This window comes from Neophocaena asiaeorientalis, unplaced genomic scaffold (genome assembly GCF_003031525.2).
Source record: "Neophocaena asiaeorientalis asiaeorientalis breed wild unplaced genomic scaffold, Neophocaena_asiaeorientalis_V1.1 scaffold469, whole genome shotgun sequence".
Classification (NCBI taxonomy): Eukaryota; Metazoa; Chordata; class Mammalia; order Artiodactyla; family Phocoenidae; genus Neophocaena; species Neophocaena asiaeorientalis.
Genome location: NW_020172691.1, coordinates 504,659 through 524,604, shown reverse-complemented (window position 1 = coordinate 524,604; position 19,946 = coordinate 504,659). Strand labels below are relative to the sequence as shown.

Here is a 19,946-nt window from a genome sequence, read left to right as displayed (position 1 = left end):
ACCCACCCACGCCCCGAACTCACCCCGTCTGCCCCGGCCTCCAGCAGGCAGGCCTCGTAAATTTGCAGGCAGGCTGAGATTTGCAGGCGGGCTTGGAGACGGGGATGTGATTAGGGGTGCCCTTGGCGTCGCCCCCCACCTCCGTGGGAGGGGTCCGTAAACCACTGTGAAATCGTCGGGCGCTAGGACCCCGTCGGTGCCGGGCGTCGAGGCCGGGCTAACCCCGCGACCACGCCTCTATTCGTGATGATTGGCTTTCTGTCCCTGGCCCGCGGCCCCGATTGGCGGATGCGGACGCCGCTCCCGGGATTCCCCGCCCCTCCCGAGCTAGTCTCGGGTCCACCGGCTTTGTCGCCGCAAAAGCGCTCGGCGGGGCCGGCGGGGCGGCCGGGCCGGGAGAGGACAGCGAAGCAGGGAGAGCGGGGCGCGGGCAGCCCGGGCCGGGGGTCCCGTCTGCCGGCGCCGGACGGACGGGCCGAGCCCGGAGCGCCGCCATGGGCCCGGGGCCCCCGGCTGCCGGAGCGGGGGCGCGGCCACTGTCGCTCGTTGCGCGGCTGAGCTACGCCGTGGGCCACTTCCTCAACGACCTCTGCGCGTCCATGTGGTTCACCTACCTGCTGCTCTACCTGCACTCGGTGCGCGCCTACAGCTCGCGCGGCGCCGGCCTGCTGCTGCTGCTCGGTCAGGTGGCCGACGGGCTGTGCACGCCACTCGTGGGCTTCGAGGCTGACCGCGCCACAGGCCGCTGCGCCCGCTTCGGCCCGCGCAAGGCCTGGCACCTGGTCGGTAAGCCCCGGTCCGGACTCCCCCATCCGACTGCCTGGCTCAGGGCCCGAACCTACCCCCTCTGTCCCACTGCTCCGTCCTAATTGCCCAACCCATGAGCCTTCCCATCTGTCTGCTTAACTGCCTAGTACCCCTTCTGTTTGTCTGTCGCATGGCTGCCGTCCGACCCGCGGAGCCTCCTCCGTCTGACTGTTCGTGTGACCGTCCAGTGTCACTTTTCTTTGTCTGATCCTCCGGGGCACCCTGAACCCTCTCTGGGTTGGGTCTACTGCCCGCGCCTCCTCTGTCCGTCTATCTGGTCTGGCCTGACTTCATCTGTATCAGGGTGACCACCCAGGACAACTCTTGAGTCAGACTGCCTAGAGTCCCCTCTGTCTGTTCCCCCCAGTGCACTTTGTGCATCCATCCCCTCACTCATCTCGGGCAACCTGGCACTTGGTGGCTTTGGGGAGCTGTCCTGGGAACTGGGTTGAGGACCGGGTGAGCCAGAAGGGTCGGGGTTCTGTGCTTGTCCGGCTGATGGGATGGGGGTCTGCAGAGCAGGTAATGGGGTCACCCTCTGTTTGTTATGAGGGAGTTACCTGGACTAGAGGGCTGTTGGTGAGGGGAGGAGGTGGGTCCCACGGGGGCTGGGGCACCCTGCCCGGTGCACACCCATGATAAGGCCCGGCTCCTGGCATCCCTTCTCTGCCCGCCGGGACCCTGGGCCCTGAGATTAGCCCTGGCCACTTTGCCTGCTGTTCTTTCACTGGCAGAAGTACCCGCCGCATCCTGGCGCTTGGGGCACACCGGGCATTTAAGGAGGCAGAACCAGGAATCCTGCCCGCTTCTGGGAATTCTGGGCGGCAGCTTTCCAGAAACCGGGAGGGCCGGCTGGTGTCTCCTTGCCCTTGGGAACAGTGACTGAGGAGGCAGTGATTTGCCTTGGCCCTCATGAGGGACATTTTTTGCAAGGTACAACAGATCTCCAAGTTGCCTGCAAGTGGCTGGCATTGCTGTGGCCGTGGCCTAGGGTCTGGATCTCAGTTTCTTAGGCACTGAGGATGCACAGACTGTTCTTGGGTCACATTAGGCTAGCAGCCCGGGTGCGGGGCCGTGGCGGGAGCAGGGAGAGGCATGTGACTCAGACCCCAGACAGGGGGATCCCTCTGCGGGCTGCGGTTGGGATTGCTTACAGAGCTGAGCCCAGAGTATCAAATGCAGTTTTGTTCATAATAGTTGAGTAGACCCGTTGACACACAAAAAAGGTAGTTCTTGGGTCAGAGAGATGTGAGGGCTATTTTCTCTGGGGCAGACAGGTGAGCCCCTTCTAAGGAGATGGAGTCAGCCACAGGTAGGTTTGCCTGGCAGTGGACGCTGCATGTGCAAAGGCCCTGAGGTGGGACCTCGTAACAGCCTGTCTTCCCGTTTTGTAGGTGGGGGGCTGAGGTTCAGCGACGACCCCACCTGACCCCAGGGGGAGACACTGAGTCCCCTTGCAGAGGGGAGGTTAGGGTAGTGGAGGCACCTTTGTCAGTACACTGAAGGCTTTGTGTTTATGCCTTCAGCTTATGATGGGTGCCCCAACCAGATACCAGGGCCTCCATCTGTGCCCTCTCCCTGCATGTGCAGAGATCCAGGAAGAACTGTGGAGAGAGGAAGCCAGGGTGGCCCCTTGTGATGCCTGATAAGGTGACTCGAGTGAAGGTCACCTCGGCCTCAGTGCTCACTTCTCTTTTTTACCGAAGTCTGTGGGTGGTGGGGACAGACTCATTCTTTCCCTTAACAAGCCCTCGGGGCTCCCCGTCTAGCGCAGAGAGGACCCGGAAAGCCAGACATGGACACTCCTGTCGGGTCCAGGCTGGGGCAGGTGGGTAGACTGGGCTTCATAGGAAGAAGCAGAGCTCTGGAGGAGGGGACATTAGCTTTGGGGTTTTGAAGGATGAATAGGAGTGTATGTGTGTAGGGGGGCATTCCAAGTAGTTGAAACAGCTTTTGCAAAGGTGTGACATCTCATGGCTTTGAAGTTGCTGAGACAGGAAGTGGCGCAAAGAAGTAGGAGCTCCCGATTTCACACATTAACTCTTAATTCTCATGCCAATTTTGTGAGGTATTTTTATTAGCTCCCTTTCCTGGAAACGGAGGCCCAGAGAGGCAGTCACTTGCCCAAAGTCCCCCAGCCAGGCAGCCTGGCCCTGACAATGGTTAACGTGGCCTGGGCAGCAGCAGGGTACAGTCCGTCCAGCCAGGGCAGCACATTCTTCTGACCAGAGACTACAGTTCCTGTCTGGCCCCAGGGTGGCCTCCAGGCCACCAGGAATCTGCCTGGGGTGCCTCTTCCAGGCACCAGTTCCAGAGAAATACCAAACGTGGTTTTGGTTTCATTTCCCAGTCCCTGGACTGTTGGGGTGGGCCCAGGTTCTGGGGGATGAGGTCACCTCCAGGGCCTGGTGGGGAGGAAGGAAGTCTGGCTCCAAGTGCTCTGGGGTGGGAGGAGAAGGGTGGAGGGCTGGAGGGAAGGAGCATGGCTGAGTCCAGCAGGCTGGCCTCGCAGCTCACTCAGTGGGCCTCAGTTTCCTCATCAGGAAATGGGCTGGTTTAATAATAACGTTCACCTCTTTGGGCTGTTTTAAATAGAGGCCACTATTATTATTATTCACTCATTCAAAAGATCTTGATGCGCCAGACTCTATATTGGGTGCCAGGGACACAGAAGTGACTTGGAGAGACCTGTTACCACTCCCCAGACAGAGAGACAAAAGAATTCCTGTGTGTGCAAAGGGGTATGAAGGAGAGAAAGCAGGGTTCAGACAGAGGGTGTCAGAGTGGGGAGGGGACTGCTGGTGACTGGGCTGGTCAGGGGGACTTCTTTGAGGAGGTGGCATTTTAGTTGAGTCCTGGAGGGTTGAAGAGGAGTGCGCCTTGCTGAGATGTCATGGGAAAAGCATTCCAGGCAGAGGGGACAGCCTGTACAAAGGCCCTGGGGCAGGAAGAACAGGGAGGAGGCCCGGGTGGCTGGAGCAGAGTGAGCGAGGGGGAGAGAGGGAGGAGGGGATGGGTCAGGGCGGGTGGTGCAGGCCCCTTTGGGACCTCGGGGAGAACTTGTGCTTGTTCTGAGGTATGAGTGTTTTCCAGGGAGAGGCACCTGGGCCTCCTGACTCCTGGCAGCCCCACAGGACGCCTTGTAGGAGCTGGGAGGAAAAGGCCCCCTCTGTGGGCGAGGTGGGAAGGGGAAGTGATGGGGTAAGTGGCGCATCTGTGGTGGGCAGTTCCCCAGGGTACCTCCACAGCGCCCTTTCAACCTGCTGCGTGGCCTTAGGCTCGGCTTGTTTCCCCAGCTGTCACCAAGGGGCCAAACTTGGCAAGCCCTGAGCCGGCACGGCAAGACCCCATTCTTGCCCCCTATCATCTGGCCCTGTCCCTGCATGGTTACAGCATGTGGCCGGCTCGGTGTCAGTTCCCCCATCACACACAAGGGGCGTAGGGCCTGGACTGAGAGGCCCAGCCCCTCTGTCCTGTTTGGTTGTGTGTCCTCAGGAGGGCCCCAGATCTCTCGGCCTTAGTTCCCCATCTGTCACAGGGGCTGTAAGCCTGGGGAGCCCCTGGCTGCTGACACCCACTCTCTGTGTGACTTTGTTGTGTGTGTGTTTGTGGAGGGGGTCTCTAACCTTTTCCATGTCTCGGTTTTATCCCCCCGCCCCCGCTCACCTGGGGAGCCCTGGGCCAGCGTGGGAAGGCCCTGCAACGTGCCCTCCCCGCTCTGCTTGTCCACAGGCACTATCTGCGTCCTGCTGTCCTTCCCCTTCATCTTCAGCCCCTGCCTGGGCTGCAACGCCACCACACCCGAGTGGGTTGCCCTCCTCTACTACGGGCCCTTCATCGTGATCTTCCAGTTCGGCTGGGCTGCTACACAGATTGCCCACCTCAGCCTCATCCCGGAGCTCGTCACCAACGACCACGAGAAGGTGGAGCTCACGGCTCTCAGGTGCCGCCTTGGGGGCAGGGCGGGCAGGCGTGCGAAGAGCAGGCACGGCGGGGGGCCCAGGGCCACCCTCCCATGTCTGGGCTCTGCTTGGCTGTGCGGCTCTGGACTCTGCCCCAGCGTGGGCATCTGTAAATTAGTGTATTATTCAGCCATTGCTGCGTAACAAATGAGCACCAAGTTAGCAACTTCAAAGAGCACACATTGACCACCTCCTGGTTTCTGTGGGTCAGGAGTCTGGCTTAGCTTAGCTGGGTTCTCAGCGTTAGTCTTGAGGCTGCAGTCAAGGTGTCGGCTAGGGCTGGGGCATCATCTGAGGCTTGGGGTCCCTCTACCCTGCTCATGTCATTGTTGGCAGTGTTTGTCTTCTTATAGATTTAGAAGTCTTGGGGGTTGGGACTTCCCTGGTGGTCCAGTGGTTAAGACTCTGAGCTTCCACTGCAGGGGCATGGGTTCGATCCCTGGTCGGGGAACTAAGATCCTGCATGCTGCACGGCATGGCCAAAATAAGAAGTTGTAGGGGCTTGCTGCTTCTTTGAGGCCAGCACGAGTCTCTCATCTCAGGGGTGGTGTAAGCCCACTTTCTGAGGGTCGCCTGATTAGGTCAGGCCCACTCAGGATAATCTCCCTTACTTACATCCACAAAATCCCTTTACCTTTGCCACAGACAGTTACCTAACACGGGTTTGACATCCCATCACATTCACACGTCCCGTTCCCCAAGGGGAGGGGGTTAGAGGGGGCAGGGGGGCAGGCCATGGGAACGCCTGAGCCATCTTAGAATCCCGCCTCCCACACATGGGTGCAGCTGGCGCCCAGCGCGTCCGTTTCTTGCCTGAGGTGCTGAAGGTGATTCTGCGTGTGATGGTAGCAGGAGCACTTATGGAACGCTTGCTGTGGGCTGGGCACAGTTCTGGGCCCATCACGCAGAAGATCTTGAATTCTGACAAGCCTGAGAGGTTGTCATGTGCCCAGGGACAGGGTTGGAGCAGAGTGGGGCCTGTGCAGTGGGAACAGGGATCAGATGACAGTTCTCGGCAGGAGGGACGTCACGCGTGAAGGTGGCCACGTGGGCATAAGCGCTCGTCATGAGGGCCCTGCCTGTTTGAGCCCAGTTCCCCATTACGGCCGAGAGCTGCGGGCACTAACGGCGGGGGTTGCTCAATGCCTGGGGCCCCCGAGGGCCCCAGCTGAGGGGGACAGGCTGGGCCCGGTAGAGGCCAACCTCTGGGCGCTTTCTACCCACAAGTGCTTTACCGCCTGCCTCGTGTCATTTTTGCCTTGACCTCTGCAGGTGTTCTTGTTCTCACTTTCAGAAAGGGAAATGGACTCCTGGTGAGATCCAGAGGCTCCTCGCCCCGGCCAGGGCCCTAGGCAGGACATGGCTCTGGGACTGCAGGCAGGAGTGGACTCGGATGACTCTAGACCATGGAGCCCTTGCCCAGCTGAAGCCCAGGATTTCTGAGTATCCTGGGTTCTCAGGCTTCTGGGTTGCAGGCCTGACTTGGTCCTGCTTTGCTGAGTCTCTACATTCAGGCCCCAGGCAGATGGGACCTCACAGTGGGGTCTTGGGCCAGAGAAATCAGATACGTGCAGGCTTGGGAAACTGAGGCCAGCAGAGGCTTTCCTGGGCTACCCAGTGTGTTGGTCGCTGAAATCACCTGGCCGGAGGTTCCCCAGACGCTCTGACTGTACACCTGCCTGGGGAGTAAGTGGTTGCGTGGCTCCCGAGCTGCCCTGCTGAGGCCTTGCCTGTGCCCTGGCAGGTACGCCTTCACCGTGGTGGCCAGCATCACCGTCTATGGGGCTGCCTGGCTTCTGCTCCACCTGCAGGGCTCTCCCCACATGGGGTCCACTCAGGATGTCTATGACCAGCTGGGGGTCCAAGATGTGCCGGTGTTCCGGGTGAGCTGGGGCCCAGGGTGGGCTAAGGCTGGCTGCTGCCCGGGTGGGACAACCCCAAGGCCCTGAACTCAGGGCTTGGGCCGAGAGTCGCTGCTGACCACTCTCCTGCCCGGTCCCCAGAACCTCTCGCTGTTGGTGGTGGGCCTTGGAGCTGTCTTCTCACTGCTGTTCCACCTGGGCACCAGGGAGGGGCGCCGGCAGCAGGTGGAGGAGCCAGATGAACACAGCCCTCTGTTGGCCCCTGCTACTGCCCGGCCCTTGCTGCTCTGGAAACACTGGCTTCGGGAGCCAGCCTTTTATCAGGTATGTCATAGGGGCAGAGGGTGTTGGAGTTGATGCTCCTCTCCCACCAGGCCCTTACTCTGTGCGGCTGCAGGCAGGGATGGCAGACACTGGAGCACACGTAGCCCCTTCTCCAGTCACACCCAGGGCAGACATTACTAATGTCACTGCTCTCTTCTCCACCTGACCAGCTAGGCAGTCACTACTAATGGATCAGGTGCCAGCTGCAGGGTTCCTCACGTTGGCCCCCAGTGCTCCCCCCTTATGGGAGTAGAGGAGGGCCCCCTCTGACCCGTCCCTCTGTTTACAGGTAGGCTTGCTGTACATGAGCACGAGGCTCATTGTGAACCTGTCCCAGACATACATGGCCATGTACCTCACCTACTCCCTCAACCTGCCTAAGGTGAGCCGGCCGGGTGGCAGGGGTGCGGGGCCTTGAGCCTGATGAACCGCTCCTGACACGCCTGCGCCCACTGTGCCCCAACAGAAGTTCATCGCCACCATCCCACTGGTGATGTACCTCAGCGGCTTCCTCTCCTCCTTCCTTCTGAAGCCCGTCAACAGGTGCATCGGGAGGAACGTGAGTAGGCCGGGCAGAGGGCAGTGTGCCTTGCGCAACCTGGGCGACTCCAGACCACGGTCCAGCGTGGGAGCCAGAGGGTGGCCGGAGTGACTGAGGAACTGAATGCTTCATTTTATTTCCTTTTAATTGAGTTGCGTTGAGACCCAAGGAGCCGCCCATCTCTAGTGGCAGCTGTAACAGCATAGCTCTAGAACATCTGCTCCATTGAGCTCAGAGCACCTCTGAGGCTCAGAATCACAGAATCCTCTGAGGTCAGAGCTGGGGGCTCCTTAGGGATAACCCAACTCAAACCCCACTTTGCTGGGGTTGGGGGCTGGACTGAAGATCAGAAAGGGCAAGTGCCAGGCTCAGGGCTGCCCAGCAAGGCGGACCTGATGCTGGGCTCTCTGCAGATGACCTACTTTGTGGGCCTCCTGGTGATCCTGGCCTTCGCAGCCTGGGTGGCACTGGCAGATGAGCTGGGTGTGGCTGTGTATGTGGTGGCTGTACTGCTGGGCGTGGGCTGTGCCACCATCCTCGTCACCTCGCTGGCCATGACGGCTGACCTCATCGGCCCCCATACGGTAGGGCTGCTGAGCCAGTCCGGGTTGGGGTTGGGGACCAGGGCCGAGGCCTGGGATGCTGACCCCCTGCTCGTGTCCCCCCAGCACAGCGGAGCCTTCGTGTATGGCGCCATGAGCTTCTTGGACAAGGTGGCCAATGGGCTGGCAGTCATGGCCATCCAGAGCCTGCACCCCTGCTCGTGAGTACCCCTATCCATTTGTTCTTGCGTTTAATGAGCTGTGCTGAGGCCGTGCTGTGCCCCAGGCACTGCCCCAGGTCTGCTAATTCCATGAGAACAGAAGACCCCGCCCCGGTGGCGTCACAGCCAGGGAGACTGAGTTATTCCCTACCTCGAGCACCCATTTATTTACTGAGCCGACAGTCTGTCCTGGGCCGGGTGCTGAGGACACACAGGTGGATCGGGGGGATGTGAGCAGACAGGGCAGAGGGAGAGCTTGGAATCCCTGTAATTCAGACCCTCAGAACCTAGGGTTCCAGCCCCAGATGGTTCTAGACCTGAGTTTGCACCCTGTAGAAGCCCAGGATTTGGGAATGAAAGCTGGCCTGGTCCTCTGTCCTCATGGAGCTGCACATGAATAATCTCATGAATAAATGTGTACAAAGGGTGTGAAGGACACCACTTGGGGAGGCCTGACTGTGGCGAGAAGTCAGGAAGGGCTGCCTTGAGGTGACATGGGACCCAAGACCTGGAGGATGTCAGGGAGTTCTAGGCGTACGGGGAGGAGCAGCCTTGTGCAAAGGCCCCGGGGCAGGACTGTGCCTGGCATGGTGGAAGGACAGCAACGAGGCCCTTGTGGCTAGCAGAGTGAGCAAGGTGGAGAGAGGGAGGAGGGGAGGGCAGGGAGGGGACGGGTCGTGCAGGGCCTTGTGGGCCACAAGGAGGACGGGTTTTTGCCCCAAGGGAGGTGGGCCCCTGGAGGGCTGTGAGCAGAGGGGTTGGGGCCTGAGTCAGGTGCTCACAGGCGCCCTCTGGCGGTTACTGCGGGGAGGACAGACAGGGAAGGGACGGTGGGAACAGGGAGGGGACTAGGATGGTTGGGGAGCAGGTGGTGATGGGGCTGGATCCTGAGGGAGGAGAAATGGGCAGTCTGGGGTAGACTTGGAAGGCAGAGCTGACCTTACTGACTGAAGTATCTGTTGGAGGGGAGGAGGAGGTTGAGGGCAACCACTTGGTCCTGGCCTGAGTGCAGGGAAAGATGGGGTGCCCCAGCTGAGATGGGAGGAGCAGGAGGTCCAGGCTGGGGCTGGAAGTTACCGACAGGCATCTGCTCACCCCCTTCTGCCCTTCCTCTGCCCCCAGCTCAGAGCTCTGCTGCAAAGCCTGCGTGGCCTTCTACCACTGGGTGATGGTGGCCGTGACGGGTGGCGTGGGCGTGGCTGCCACCCTGGCTCTGTGCAGTCTCCTGGTCTGGCCCGTCCGCCTTCGGAGCTGTGAGTTGCAGACCCCGCCACCCCACAAAAGCCCCAAACCAGCCATGGGTGTGTACGTCTGGGCCAGGACAGGCCCCGCCCTCCCTAACCCTACTTCCACCCCCTTCTCTTGCAGGGCACCCTGGAGCCCAACCTTGACACCGCCCCATGGTCCTTTACCCTTTGTAAATTAACCGCGACTGTGAACGCTCGCTGCCCAACGAGGCCTGCAGCGGCCCCTTTGCTGCTCTGATCCCACTCCTGCGTCGGTCCCATCCCTGCCTGGCTGTGGGGGTCGGGTCAGGGTGGGCGGGATACCAGCAGCTTCTCCCTGCTAGGGCGGGGACACTGAGCTAGGCCCTCTGGTATTCAGGAGCTGGTGGGGTCCTTGTGGGTCTGGGGTACCCCATTCCCGACTCTAACCCACCCCCAGCTGTTTGGATGATTCGGGGTGCCCTGTGTTGTGTGGGGGCCGGATGTGAGGCTCCTGGGCGCAGGGCCTGTCCCGAGCTCAGCCCCGGCCAGCCTAGGGTCTCCCGGGTGCTACTACTGGGTGCTGCCAGGCCCTGGAGGACAGAGCCATTGCGGAGCCTGCCAGGAGCCCCAGCCTCAGGGTTAGGGGGCTGGGCCCAGACCCCGGCCGTGGCGATGGTGAGGCTCAGCACGCCAGGGCCCCGAGTGTGGCTCCCTGCGCCCAGGCCACTGCTGACAGTGAATAAAGAGCCGCCTGGGGCCAGGACTGTGCCTTGGCCTGGGGCCCGGGGTAGGGGGAGCCGAGGGCAGGCGAGGTCATCTGTCTGACTCTGCCCTGGAGCTTGGTCACTAGGGTCCTGGTTCAGAGCTCCCTTCATCTGGCTGCCTGACCTCCCCAGGCCCCAGCCCCAGAGGTGGACAGACGCCTTGGGGGAGAGGCGCCGGGTCCCTGAAGAGCCACACCAGGCAGCACGAGATCTTTATCAGTGACTGGCCGTGTAGACAAGCCGGGGCTGCTGGTTGGTGGAGGGGCAGCAGGGTCCCAGGTCCCACTGCCGGTAGTTCTGGGTGGTGTAGCGCGGGCGCTGGGGCGCCGACAGGTATGGCACGTAGTCAGATGCCTGCCACAGCGGCTTGACCCCGAATTGGTGTCTGTGGATCACTGGGGGGCCAGGACCCAGGTCACCGGCTGGCCCCGCCTCCTGGCCCCCGGCATCTCACCGCCAGCCCCTGGGTCGCCTGCCCCGGCCCAAGCTCACCGTACTCCTCGTCCCGGTTGGGTCTGTCTTTCCACAGCATGCTCCTGTACTGCGCGCGGGGGCCACTGTACTGCGCAGGGATGATGGGGTCGTACCAGGCGGTCTCCTGGAGACGCTGGGTGTAGGCTGTGGGGTAGGGGTCAGGGGTCATCTCTGCACCTGTGGGCCTCACCCTCCCCTCCAGGCGAGCCTGGTGTCACGGAGGGCCGGGCTGGGCACTCACCCGAGGGCATGCTGTGCTCCCTGGGGCTGTGGCATCCGTGCCTGTGGGCATAAGCCTTAAAGTGTGGGCTGTCCAGAGCCTGAGGGAGCATGTTCCAGGCTTCTCGGGAGTCCGAGTTGGTCAGGCCCGTGTACCACAGCTGGCTGGCCGCGTCGTGTCCCATGGGTGTGTACTTGCAGCGCATCTCCTGCTTGATGGCCGGTGTCTGACAGGCCCCCTCCTGGGACAGGTAGTCATTGCTGAGGGCGGGGGTGGGAGGAGAGAGACTGAGTTTTCGGCCCCCCTGCCCTCCCCAGGCCTCTTCATCCCCATCACCAGCACTGAGGGTGCAGAATGCAGAAGCCTGGCCCGAGGTGCGGGGGGCCTTGTCTGTCCTTCAGTACTGGACATCCTCCCACCCAGGCTGGCAGAGGGTGGAAGGTTGACCCCTTGTAGCCCCTCCTCTCTGCCACATTCTCCCCAACCCCCAGGACCTCCTAAACATTTCATCTTTTCTTGCCTCTACTAAGTCCTTTGCCCAGCCTCCCAGACCTGCAGGCCCTTTCCTCCAGGAAGCCCCCCTGGCCTGGAGGTGCACCAGGAGGACGTGGTCTCAGCTATGGCTCAGTGAGTGGCGCAGGTTTCACCGTCATTGGTCTGGCCTGGGAGCCGTGGGTTGGGGACACTGGGAAAGTGTATGGGGAGCCCAGGCTCCCAGGGAGACCTTCAGGGAACCCTTGTGCCATCGCCACCCACCCAGCTATTGGGGCCAGCGGGGAGTGAAGGCAAGCTCACATTTAAAGGAGAAACTATTGCAGCTACACAGGAGTGCCTGTTCCAGGGGCCTCTGTTGCCAGAGCCCATCCCAGGCTGAAAGTATCAGGAGGGCTTCCCTGAGGAGGTGGCAGTGATGTGAGGAGGGTCCCGCTTGTGCAAAGGCCCTGGGGCAGCAGGGATGGTGTAAGGAACAGAGGCTGGCAGAGCAAAGAGGGAAGTGGAAATATGCTAACGATGGCAAAAATCAAACCTCAATGAGATACCATCAAAACTAAAGCTATCCTTCGGGAACACCCTCGCAGCACCACTGCCCAAGAGACAGACATGGGCACGTGCTTTGACCTGGCGAGCTTGCTCCAGGGAGATGCCCTAGGGAATAAGCCCGTGGCCCCAAGATGGTCCAAGCAGGGCTGCTGATAAAACGTTCTCCCCTGTGCCTGCTTGGAGTTCCCACTCCACACGGAAAACCAGAAACCCACGTGTTTCATAAGAGGTGGGCTCGGCCTGGTCAGTTCTGGGAAGTGGCCGCAGGCTGGTTTGCCACTTGCAGGGAGGGGAGTTTGGGGACCGTCTGGCAGGCCCCACTCTTTTTGAACTACAAAATGAACCAAAACTACAAAATGCACCTGACTTGTAAAAAGGAATTAAAACAGTCAAAAATAACACACAATGAAAAGCGAGTCTCTGTATCAATTACACCTCAAAAAAACTAATAAAAAGAACATCGCGTTATGGCTGAAAAACATTTTTTTCTCATAATAAATGAATGCCTTTTTGACCTAGAATCAAGAAATCTAATGGCATTTAAATAAATAAAAGTACTGGAAAAAGCCGTGAGTCTCCCTGACCTAGCTGCCAGTCCCCTCCACCAGGGCCGCCACTCTTACTGGTTTCTGCTTCATTCCAGAAGCAGCGTGTAGGCACGAGCCATTCCATCCCATCACACGCCTGTGGGAACCTGCTTCTGTCGTGGTGGCACAGATTTTTTTTTTTACTTAATCTTGGAGCAGCAGCAAGGGCACTGACTCGCCTTTTCTGTAAAGCAGCATGGTGACCCATTATAGTTTATTAACGCTTATTAATGGGTCCTCTAATGGGGTGAACGTGTCTCCCCAGTTCACGTCCACCTGGAATCTCAGAACATGACCTTACTTGGAAATAGGGTCTTAGCAGATGTAACTTAAGACAGGGTCATGCTGGGTCAGGGAGGCCCTAATGCAACCCTAATGCGGAGCCCTGGTGAGGCTGGGGTATCTACACGGTCAGGGGAGAAGGTCACGAGACAAGGGACGCCACGGACTGCCAGCACCCCCAGAAGCCAGGAGGGACACGGAGCAGATGCTCCCTCACGGCCTCAGAAGGCCCCAGCCCTGCTGACACCTTGGTCTTGGGGCTCCTGGCCCCCAGAACTGGGAGAGGTAAATTCTGTGCTCGAGGCCGCCCCCTTGTGGGGTTGTTCCAGCAGCGCAGGGCTCCCGGGAACCTATCTGCTCTGCTGGCTGGCTGTGTGTGTGTCCTGCATGCGTGAACCACCACGTGACCTGCGTGTACTCCTGCCAGGTCCCAAGCCTGGTGCAGGTGGGTGGTGAGGGTGCAGGGAGCAGGTGCAGCACCCACATACCTTTATGGAGACTGAAAAACGCTGGTGGGATGCAAACCCAAAGAGGCAGTGCAGGGGCAGGATGTGCTCACCTGTATAGAGATGCCGGGAGGTTCACTTCCAGGGTCCCCCGGGGGACGTAGGGCCGGGCAGCCTCCTGCCTCAGGGTCTGCATGTCTGCCTCTGGGTGCCCGGGGGCTCCTGCCTCCAAGGCCTGCGGGGCCATTGTTGACAGCTACAAAAGCAGCCCGGTGTCCTGGCAACAGCTGGGTCTGCTGGCCACCATCCAGGCCACTGCCTCTCCCCCAGCTGAGGGGCCGAGCCGGAAGAGCAGAGGCTGGAGAAGGAGGCGGGCGCTCATCTGGGTAGGGCCGACCTGGGGCTCAGCCCTCCCACCTCTTCTCTGCCCACCAAAACAGCCGCATGGGGGCCTCCAAACCCAACGAAGCTTCTGTATTTCCTTTCCACAACCTCAGCCCTACCCTTCCAGGTGCTCAGGCCAGCAACCCTGCAGCCCCCAGGTCCTCCCTTCTCACCCCACCCCCGTCCAGTCCTTCATCTGTTTCCAAAATACGTCCAGCACAAGAATCTGCACACACGTGTTCACAGTGGCACGATCCACAACAGCCAAAGAGCGGAAGCAACCCAAATGCCCACCAACCGCAGAACAGAAACCCAAAACAGGGTCCCTCCACACACTGGAACGTTAGCCATGGAAAGGGGTGACGCGCTGACACAACCTGGAGAACACGAAGCTCAGTGAGAAGCTGGACACAAAAGTGTCTGATTCCATTGATGGAAAACGTCCAGAACAGGCAAACCCACAGACACAGAGGGTGGATTCATGGTTGTCAGGGGCTGGGAGGGGGGTGGGGGTGACTGATAATGGGGATGGGGCTTCTTTTGGGGGTGATGGAATGTTCTGGAATTAGATGGTGGTAGCCAGCACAACATAGTAAATATACTAAAACCCACAGGATTGTATACCTTAAAATGTTACACACGTTTTACTACACGTTAAAACATTCACAAGAAATCCAGAACCTGCCTGCCTTTCACCATTTCCACCTGCTTGTGGCCGCAGTCCTGTCATTGCCTGCCCGGGCAGGGTGTCCTCCCTGGTCGCTGCGCCCCTGCCCACCTGTTTCCAGGTCTCCATACCAAGGGGAAGGGTGTCCCTTCCCCTCTCTGCCCACAGCCCTCCAGGGTCCCACCCTCCCTCCTGGGGTAACAGCCCAAGTCCTCCCCAAGGCCCTGTACAACCTGCCCTGTCTCCTCCCTGCCCTCCCCTCCTCCCTCTCTCCCCCTCGCTCACTCTGCTCCAGACACACGGGCCTCCTGGCTGTTCCTCCAGCTCACCAGGCACAGTCCTGCCCCAGGGCCTTTGCATGGGTCCACAGCCTGAAGCACCAGCTCTGCCCGGGTGTGTCCATGCCCCCCTCAGGCCCTTGCGGACACGTCAGCCCTGGGCTCAAGCTGCCCTCTCCCAAGGCCCACGCCACCCTTCGCACCGTGACGGCCACATGCACTTACACTCTGTCGTCCACTCCCTGACATACAGAAGCTCCTCAAGGGCAGGTCTGGGCTCTGGCCTCCCTTGTCCCCGGCTGCCCAGGATGGGGATCTTCCCTGGGCTTGTGGGGAGGGCATGGGGTGCACCACCAGTTGTGGGCAGCTGCTCACTGCAGAGAGCCTCACCTCCCTTCCTTCTCAAGACCCCTGGGGCCCCCGGGCCCGTAGGCCCACCCAGTGTCACAACCCCTCTGGTCCAGTCTGGTTTCCTCCCTGGGGCCTCCTGGCCCTCCCCACGCACAGGGTGCTGGGCCAGCAGTGTCCCTGCTGGCCCCGGAAGCACATCTGTCAGGCAGAGGTGCCGCCCCCTCTACCCTGGGCCAGGCCTCACTATGCTCAGACCACCAGCCCCAGGCCCACCCTCCACTTCCCAACAGAACCAGCCTGGCTGCAAAGGACTGGCCTGGATCACGGGGGCATGAATTCAAGGACCCCGGCGCCCCCTGCTGACCGCCTCTGAGTGGCCCCCGCAGCCTCTCCCCCAGAGCCAGCCATTCCCCACCGGTTTGTGACATTCAGGCCGCTCTGGGGTCCCGGTGTGTGCAGACTCCAGATGGATCGAGAAACAGGCACCCCAGCTGGGCACGACGCACATGGTTTAATGACGGCGATGCTGAATTCCAGGAGGAGCGAGGTTCACCTGCGCCAGGCGTGCGGTAGACAAAGGACTGCTCTTATTTAAAAAAAACACAACAAAACTCAAACAAACAAAAATAAAATCTGGACCCATCGTAATACACACATCTATGTACACTGTCCCTGCTCGTCCCTGCCCGTCCCCAGCAAGCAGCCGGGATGGGCCAGGAGGTGGGACCCACCCTTCCCCAAGTTCATGCAGGCTCGGCCGCCTGCCCCTCCGAAGAAGACCTTAAGAGCTGTGACCTCTGTCTCCCCCAGGGGTAGGGGTGGGCCACTGCTCTCCCCCAGCAAGCCTTAACATTTTGGGGACTGATTTACAGAAACACAGAAACAAATCCAAAGGAAAGTCACAGATACACATATACACATGCACACGTGTGGCTGGCTGAGCAGAGCACAAGGCCCTCACAACCGGAGGAGCGGGGGCTCCGGCAGAGCCGGGGTGACCGATGGGGCTCTGCGGGGCCCCCCCTGGCCACGCTGGACCCCCGCCCTGCCCAGGCCACGTCCATCAATGTCCTCCGACCTGGGAAGGGGAGAGGAGAGGTAGGGTGGCTGCTCAGGCCCCTGGCCACACACTGGCCCCACCTCCCTCCTCCATCTCACCTGAGAACAGGGCAGAAGAGGACAATGAGGTGGGCCCAGGGTCAGGGGGAGCTCAGGAAGCTTCTGGGGGAACCCTCAGGTGCCCCCTCCCGCAGCCGAAGGCGCAGATGGACAGGACCCACTAGGGTGGCCTGGAGGAGAAGGGGCTGGGGAGGAGGGCTGGGCACCCACAGGACCTAATCTGCAGGGTCAATTCTGCCCTCAGGTTACCCTGACCGGCCGCCCAGCAAGCTGCAAGAACCACAGTCGGCTGTGACCCCGTGAGCGACAAGGACAGTTGGGGTGAGCCATCATGGCGAACAGGTCCCACATCAGTCTCCCTCAGACAACAAGTCCGCCTCAAGGTGACCTCCTTTGGCGTGTGGCCTGCTCCCAATGCCGTGCCCCTGAAAGAGCCACTGGTCGGCTGCTGGGGCAGGGAGAGCAGAGGTGGCTGCAAAGAAACCTCTCGAGTGGGGACGTCGTTTCGATCCACGGGCCAACCTGAGCCGCCATCCTGCCAGGCCCTTGCCTGGCCGACCGGCCTGGTGTCCAGCCATCTGTCCCGTAGCAGGTGTGGGCAGCAGTGAGCACGAGCTTCCGGGCAGAGCCTGAAGCCCCAGCGAGGCGGTGACGGACACAGACGGAAGGAGGCGGCATCCAGGAGGCGTCCATCCCGCTCCGAGAACAGCCGTCCGAGCCGGGGCCACCCAGGGTGGAGGGATCCGGAGGCCCCACTCCTGCTGGTGCCCGAGCCCGGCCCCGCCCCAAACACCGGCTGACAGGGTTCACAATCAGGCTTTAATAGAACCTTCAGGGTCTCTCCAGGCCCGGCTCCCGCCCCACCCTGGCTGCCTGTCTTCCTCTGGGGCCCATGTTCGGGGGAGGGGAGGGTCCATGCACGCTGAGAGGTGGCGCTCTGCAACCAGGACGGCACGGCCACGGGTTTACCGGATCCTGGTGAAGAGGTTGAGGACGGACACGGATTCCTGCAGGGCACACAGGAGCGACGCTGAGCCCTCGGTCCGGTGACCTCCCGCAGGGGCCAGCTGCGAGGCTGGGCTGCTGGGCTGGGCGCCAGCCGCTTGGGCACGGGAAGGAAGTTCTGCCTGGAGGGACCCCGAGGCCTCGGGCCTGAGGAGGGGCCTGTGCAGGCACCTTGCACGGCGAGTGCCCCAGGATGTGCAGGGACACCAGGTGATGCAGGAGGAGAGAGGGGGTGTGGGGATCCCGGGGAGGGCACAGTTGACGGGGTGACTGGGGCTGGCTGAGCGGCGGGGGCGGGGCAGGAGGCCCCAGGACAGGCTGAGGGCATATACGTGGGGGAACATCTGGCGCTGATACCGACCCACTTTACCTTTGTCGAACGGGTTTTGCTAAAGACATTCCAGAACCTCAGGGTTTCATCTCCAGCACCAGTGACTATGGCCTCTCCGTCAGGGGACATGGCCTGCGGGAGAAGAGAGACCCCCTCTGTCCTTGTGGCCTATGGGCAAAGCCATGAGAACACAAAGGATGCCACACCCCGCTCTGTGCAATTGGGGGTTTAAGCACAAAACTTTTTTCTAGAAAAAACCAAAATATTGAAGAGTGAGTGGATTTGGGGAGGGGCTCCTGTCTCCAGACACGTGCAAGTGGTTATTTGGTGGAACATCTAGAGATGATCTGAGGGGTTGGATGTGGGTTAGTCGTGGCATCTTCTATTTTTATGTGGAAACAAGCACCTGGAGATTATAAAGGCAGGCAGAGCTGCCCCTGCTCACAGGGCAGGGGCGCTGGTGAAACAGATTCAGAGTGATGATGCTGCACCCTGCAGTTCAGTCCCAGAGCCCGAAGCTGTTCCAGATGGAGGAACCGGGCCCAGCTGGGGAGACTCACCAGGTAGAGAACCCGGTAGGAGTGCCCGGTCAGCTTGGCCACCTGTGTCAGGGATGGGTATTTCCAGACGAGGATCTGGTTCTGCGAGTAGCCGTGCGTGCTCACCTAGGGGACACAGAGAATGCTGTCAGAGCCTGGGGCTCCCCCCTCCAGTGGCCCCAGGGCACAGACCCCCCCAGACACACCCACCGAGGCACAAGGACACCAAGGCGCGCCCGCAGGGTGCAGAGACCACAGGTGTCAGCCCTCAACCCCGCACCCTGGTCGATGACTGACTCCAGGCAGGGAACCACACTGCACATGAGAGCCCTCGGGCCTCTCCTGCAGTCACTGGGCACAGGTACCGGGTCAGCTTCTGCCAGACCTGGATGGCTGGGGCCTGGCCTCCTGCGCCCCGCACTCACCAGCTCATTGGCGTGCTTGGACCAGGCGAGGTTGCACACCTGGGAGCCGGTGTCGATGCACTGCAGCGGCTGCCCCGTGAGAGTGTTCCAGAAGCGGATGCAGCGGTCGGCTGTGCCGCCGCCGGATGCCAGCAGCCCGTGCTGGTGCGGGGACCAGGCGATGGCCTTCACGGCCGCCAGGTGCTCTGTGTACTGCTGCACAGGGCTCAGGCTTGAGTGGTTCCAGACCAGCAGCTGCGGGGACGGGGCTGTGAGGCCCGGGCAGCTTGGCCCCCAAGGGAAGGCAGGGCCCATCTTGGCCTCCCTTGGGGTGCACCCCTGTCACCCCTGCTCCACGGCACAGGGGCTGGTGGGGAGGGAGGGAGGGCAGGGGCTGGGCCTACCTTGTTGTCGTTGCCCCCTGAGGCGAGCAGCTGGTGGTCCGTGGACCACTTGAGCCCACACACCTCCTGCCGGTGGCCCTGCAGCCGACGCTCTGACTGCAAGGGCGGCGTGCGGATGTCCCTCTGCAGGATCATGCGGTCCCGGCTCCCGGACGAGAGCTGGTCGGCGTTCCAGGCCAGCGCCCCTGCGGCCGGGCAGAGGGTGGGATGAGAACGTGGCCCGGCCCCTCGGGACCCACCCACCCCCGGGCCCCGAGCGGCTCCTCACCGACGCGTGCCGTGTGGCCTTCCAGCATGGACAGCTTCTTCCCTGCGGCCGCATCCCAGATCTGCACCAAGCCCTTGTGTGTGCCGACGGCCACCAGGTTCCCCTAGGACGACAAAACGGGCAAGAGCGGGCATCAGGCCCATGTGGGGACCCCTTGCTTGGGCGGCCAGGGGCTCCCCTCACCTCCCCGTGGCAGAGCCTTGGGCCCACTTCTTTCAAGGTCTCTTAACACGCGCCCCTTCGGACACCCCTCCTAAGAACTTTCTGGGCAGACGGTTATACAGAGAATGGAACTGTTAAAATCCATGCAATGTGGCCCAAGATCCGCATGCTTCAACATGTGGAGTGAGCCTGCCCCCGAGTCTCTGTCACTCCAACCATCTCTACCAGGCTGGGGACAGCTGGGGGCACAGGTGTCACTGGGGCTTGGACAAGTGACCACAAGGCCAGATTCTGGCTCCTCTGGGTCTCCAAGGCCCCCATCACTGCCGAGGGCCCCTCCAGTGAGGGCCGGTCGACGTCCCTTGGGCCAACCCTGCTCAGCTGGGTGATAGGGCTAGTGTACTGACCCTCTCAGACCAGCCAACGGAGGTCACCGAGTCCCCTTCCACGGAGAGGTCACAGAGCCGGGTCACCTAGCAGAAGGGGGAGCAGTTGGTGCCCACTGCTCCTTCAAGGTCCAGGCTGTCCATTCATCCATCTCTCTGTCCACCCATTCGTTCATTCATTCACACCTCAGGCCTAAGGGCACTGGCATCAGTGCTGGGACCCAGTAGAAGGCGGCTAGGGGGCTCGGGAAGCCACAGGCCAGGAGGGGACACACCCAAGCACAGGGATGCTGACTGCACAGAGCCTGGAGGGATGCGGGCATCACGCCCGGGGGGATCCCTGCAGCAGGTGTGGGACACAGGCTGC

General features: G+C 61.2%; 3 protein-coding genes across 6 annotated transcripts in view; 1 reads left to right on the top strand and 2 right to left on the bottom strand.

Moving 5' to 3' along the window:
* Positions 1 to 349: 349 nt before the first annotated feature.
* Positions 350 to 9,769, top strand: MFSD12 (major facilitator superfamily domain containing 12). Its single transcript, XM_024739953.1, has 9 exons — positions 350 to 786; positions 4,540 to 4,750; positions 6,514 to 6,652; positions 6,773 to 6,955; positions 7,245 to 7,337; positions 7,422 to 7,514; positions 7,910 to 8,259; positions 9,382 to 9,512; positions 9,628 to 9,769. The coding sequence occupies exons 1-9, from the start codon at positions 495 to 497 to the stop codon at positions 9,648 to 9,650; spliced, it is 1,515 nt and encodes a 504-aa protein (XP_024595721.1). The 5' UTR covers positions 350 to 494; the 3' UTR covers positions 9,651 to 9,769.
* On the bottom strand, positions 4,759 to 15,451 carry TEKTIP1 (tektin bundle interacting protein 1). 3 transcript variants are annotated; one of them, XM_024739955.1, is made up of 5 exons: positions 13,839 to 15,451; positions 13,395 to 13,639; positions 10,947 to 11,185; positions 10,724 to 10,849; positions 4,759 to 5,747 (listed from the first exon to the last, which is right to left on the bottom strand). In XM_024739955.1, exons 2-5 carry the CDS (start codon positions 13,526 to 13,528, stop codon positions 5,419 to 5,421), a joined length of 828 nt encoding a protein of 275 aa, XP_024595723.1. In that variant the 5' UTR covers positions 13,529 to 13,639; positions 13,839 to 15,451; the 3' UTR covers positions 4,759 to 5,418. The 3 variants fall into 3 exon arrangements, with proteins under 3 accessions (XP_024595723.1, XP_024595725.1, XP_024595724.1); XM_024739957.1 differs by lacking the exon at positions 13,839 to 15,451 and adding an exon at positions 12,590 to 12,737 and having other exon boundaries at positions 13,395 to 13,534; XM_024739956.1 differs by lacking the exon at positions 4,759 to 5,747 and adding an exon at positions 10,421 to 10,626 and having other exon boundaries at positions 13,395 to 15,451.
* Positions 15,452 to 15,590: 139 nt separating this feature from the next.
* The window catches only part of FZR1 (fizzy and cell division cycle 20 related 1), an 8,237-nt gene continuing 3,881 nt past the window's right edge, over positions 15,591 to 19,946 (bottom strand). The window contains exons 7-14 of one of the 2 annotated variants that reach the window (XR_003002537.1): positions 19,601 to 19,666; positions 19,032 to 19,134; positions 18,764 to 18,948; positions 18,381 to 18,614; positions 17,977 to 18,081; positions 17,447 to 17,548; positions 16,603 to 17,087; positions 15,591 to 16,505 (exon numbers count right to left, since the gene is read on the bottom strand). Coding sequence is in view for 1 of the 2 variants with exons in the window: in XM_024739954.1 (XP_024595722.1) it covers positions 17,046 to 17,087; positions 17,456 to 17,548; positions 17,977 to 18,081; positions 18,381 to 18,614; positions 18,764 to 18,948; positions 19,032 to 19,134; positions 19,601 to 19,666 (828 nt within the window). In the remaining variant the exon portion in view is untranslated. Of the gene's footprint in view, positions 16,506 to 16,602; positions 17,088 to 17,446; positions 17,549 to 17,976; positions 18,082 to 18,380; positions 18,615 to 18,763; positions 18,949 to 19,031; positions 19,135 to 19,600; positions 19,667 to 19,946 lie in introns of those variants that run through there. The other variant, XM_024739954.1, reaches the window with a different exon arrangement.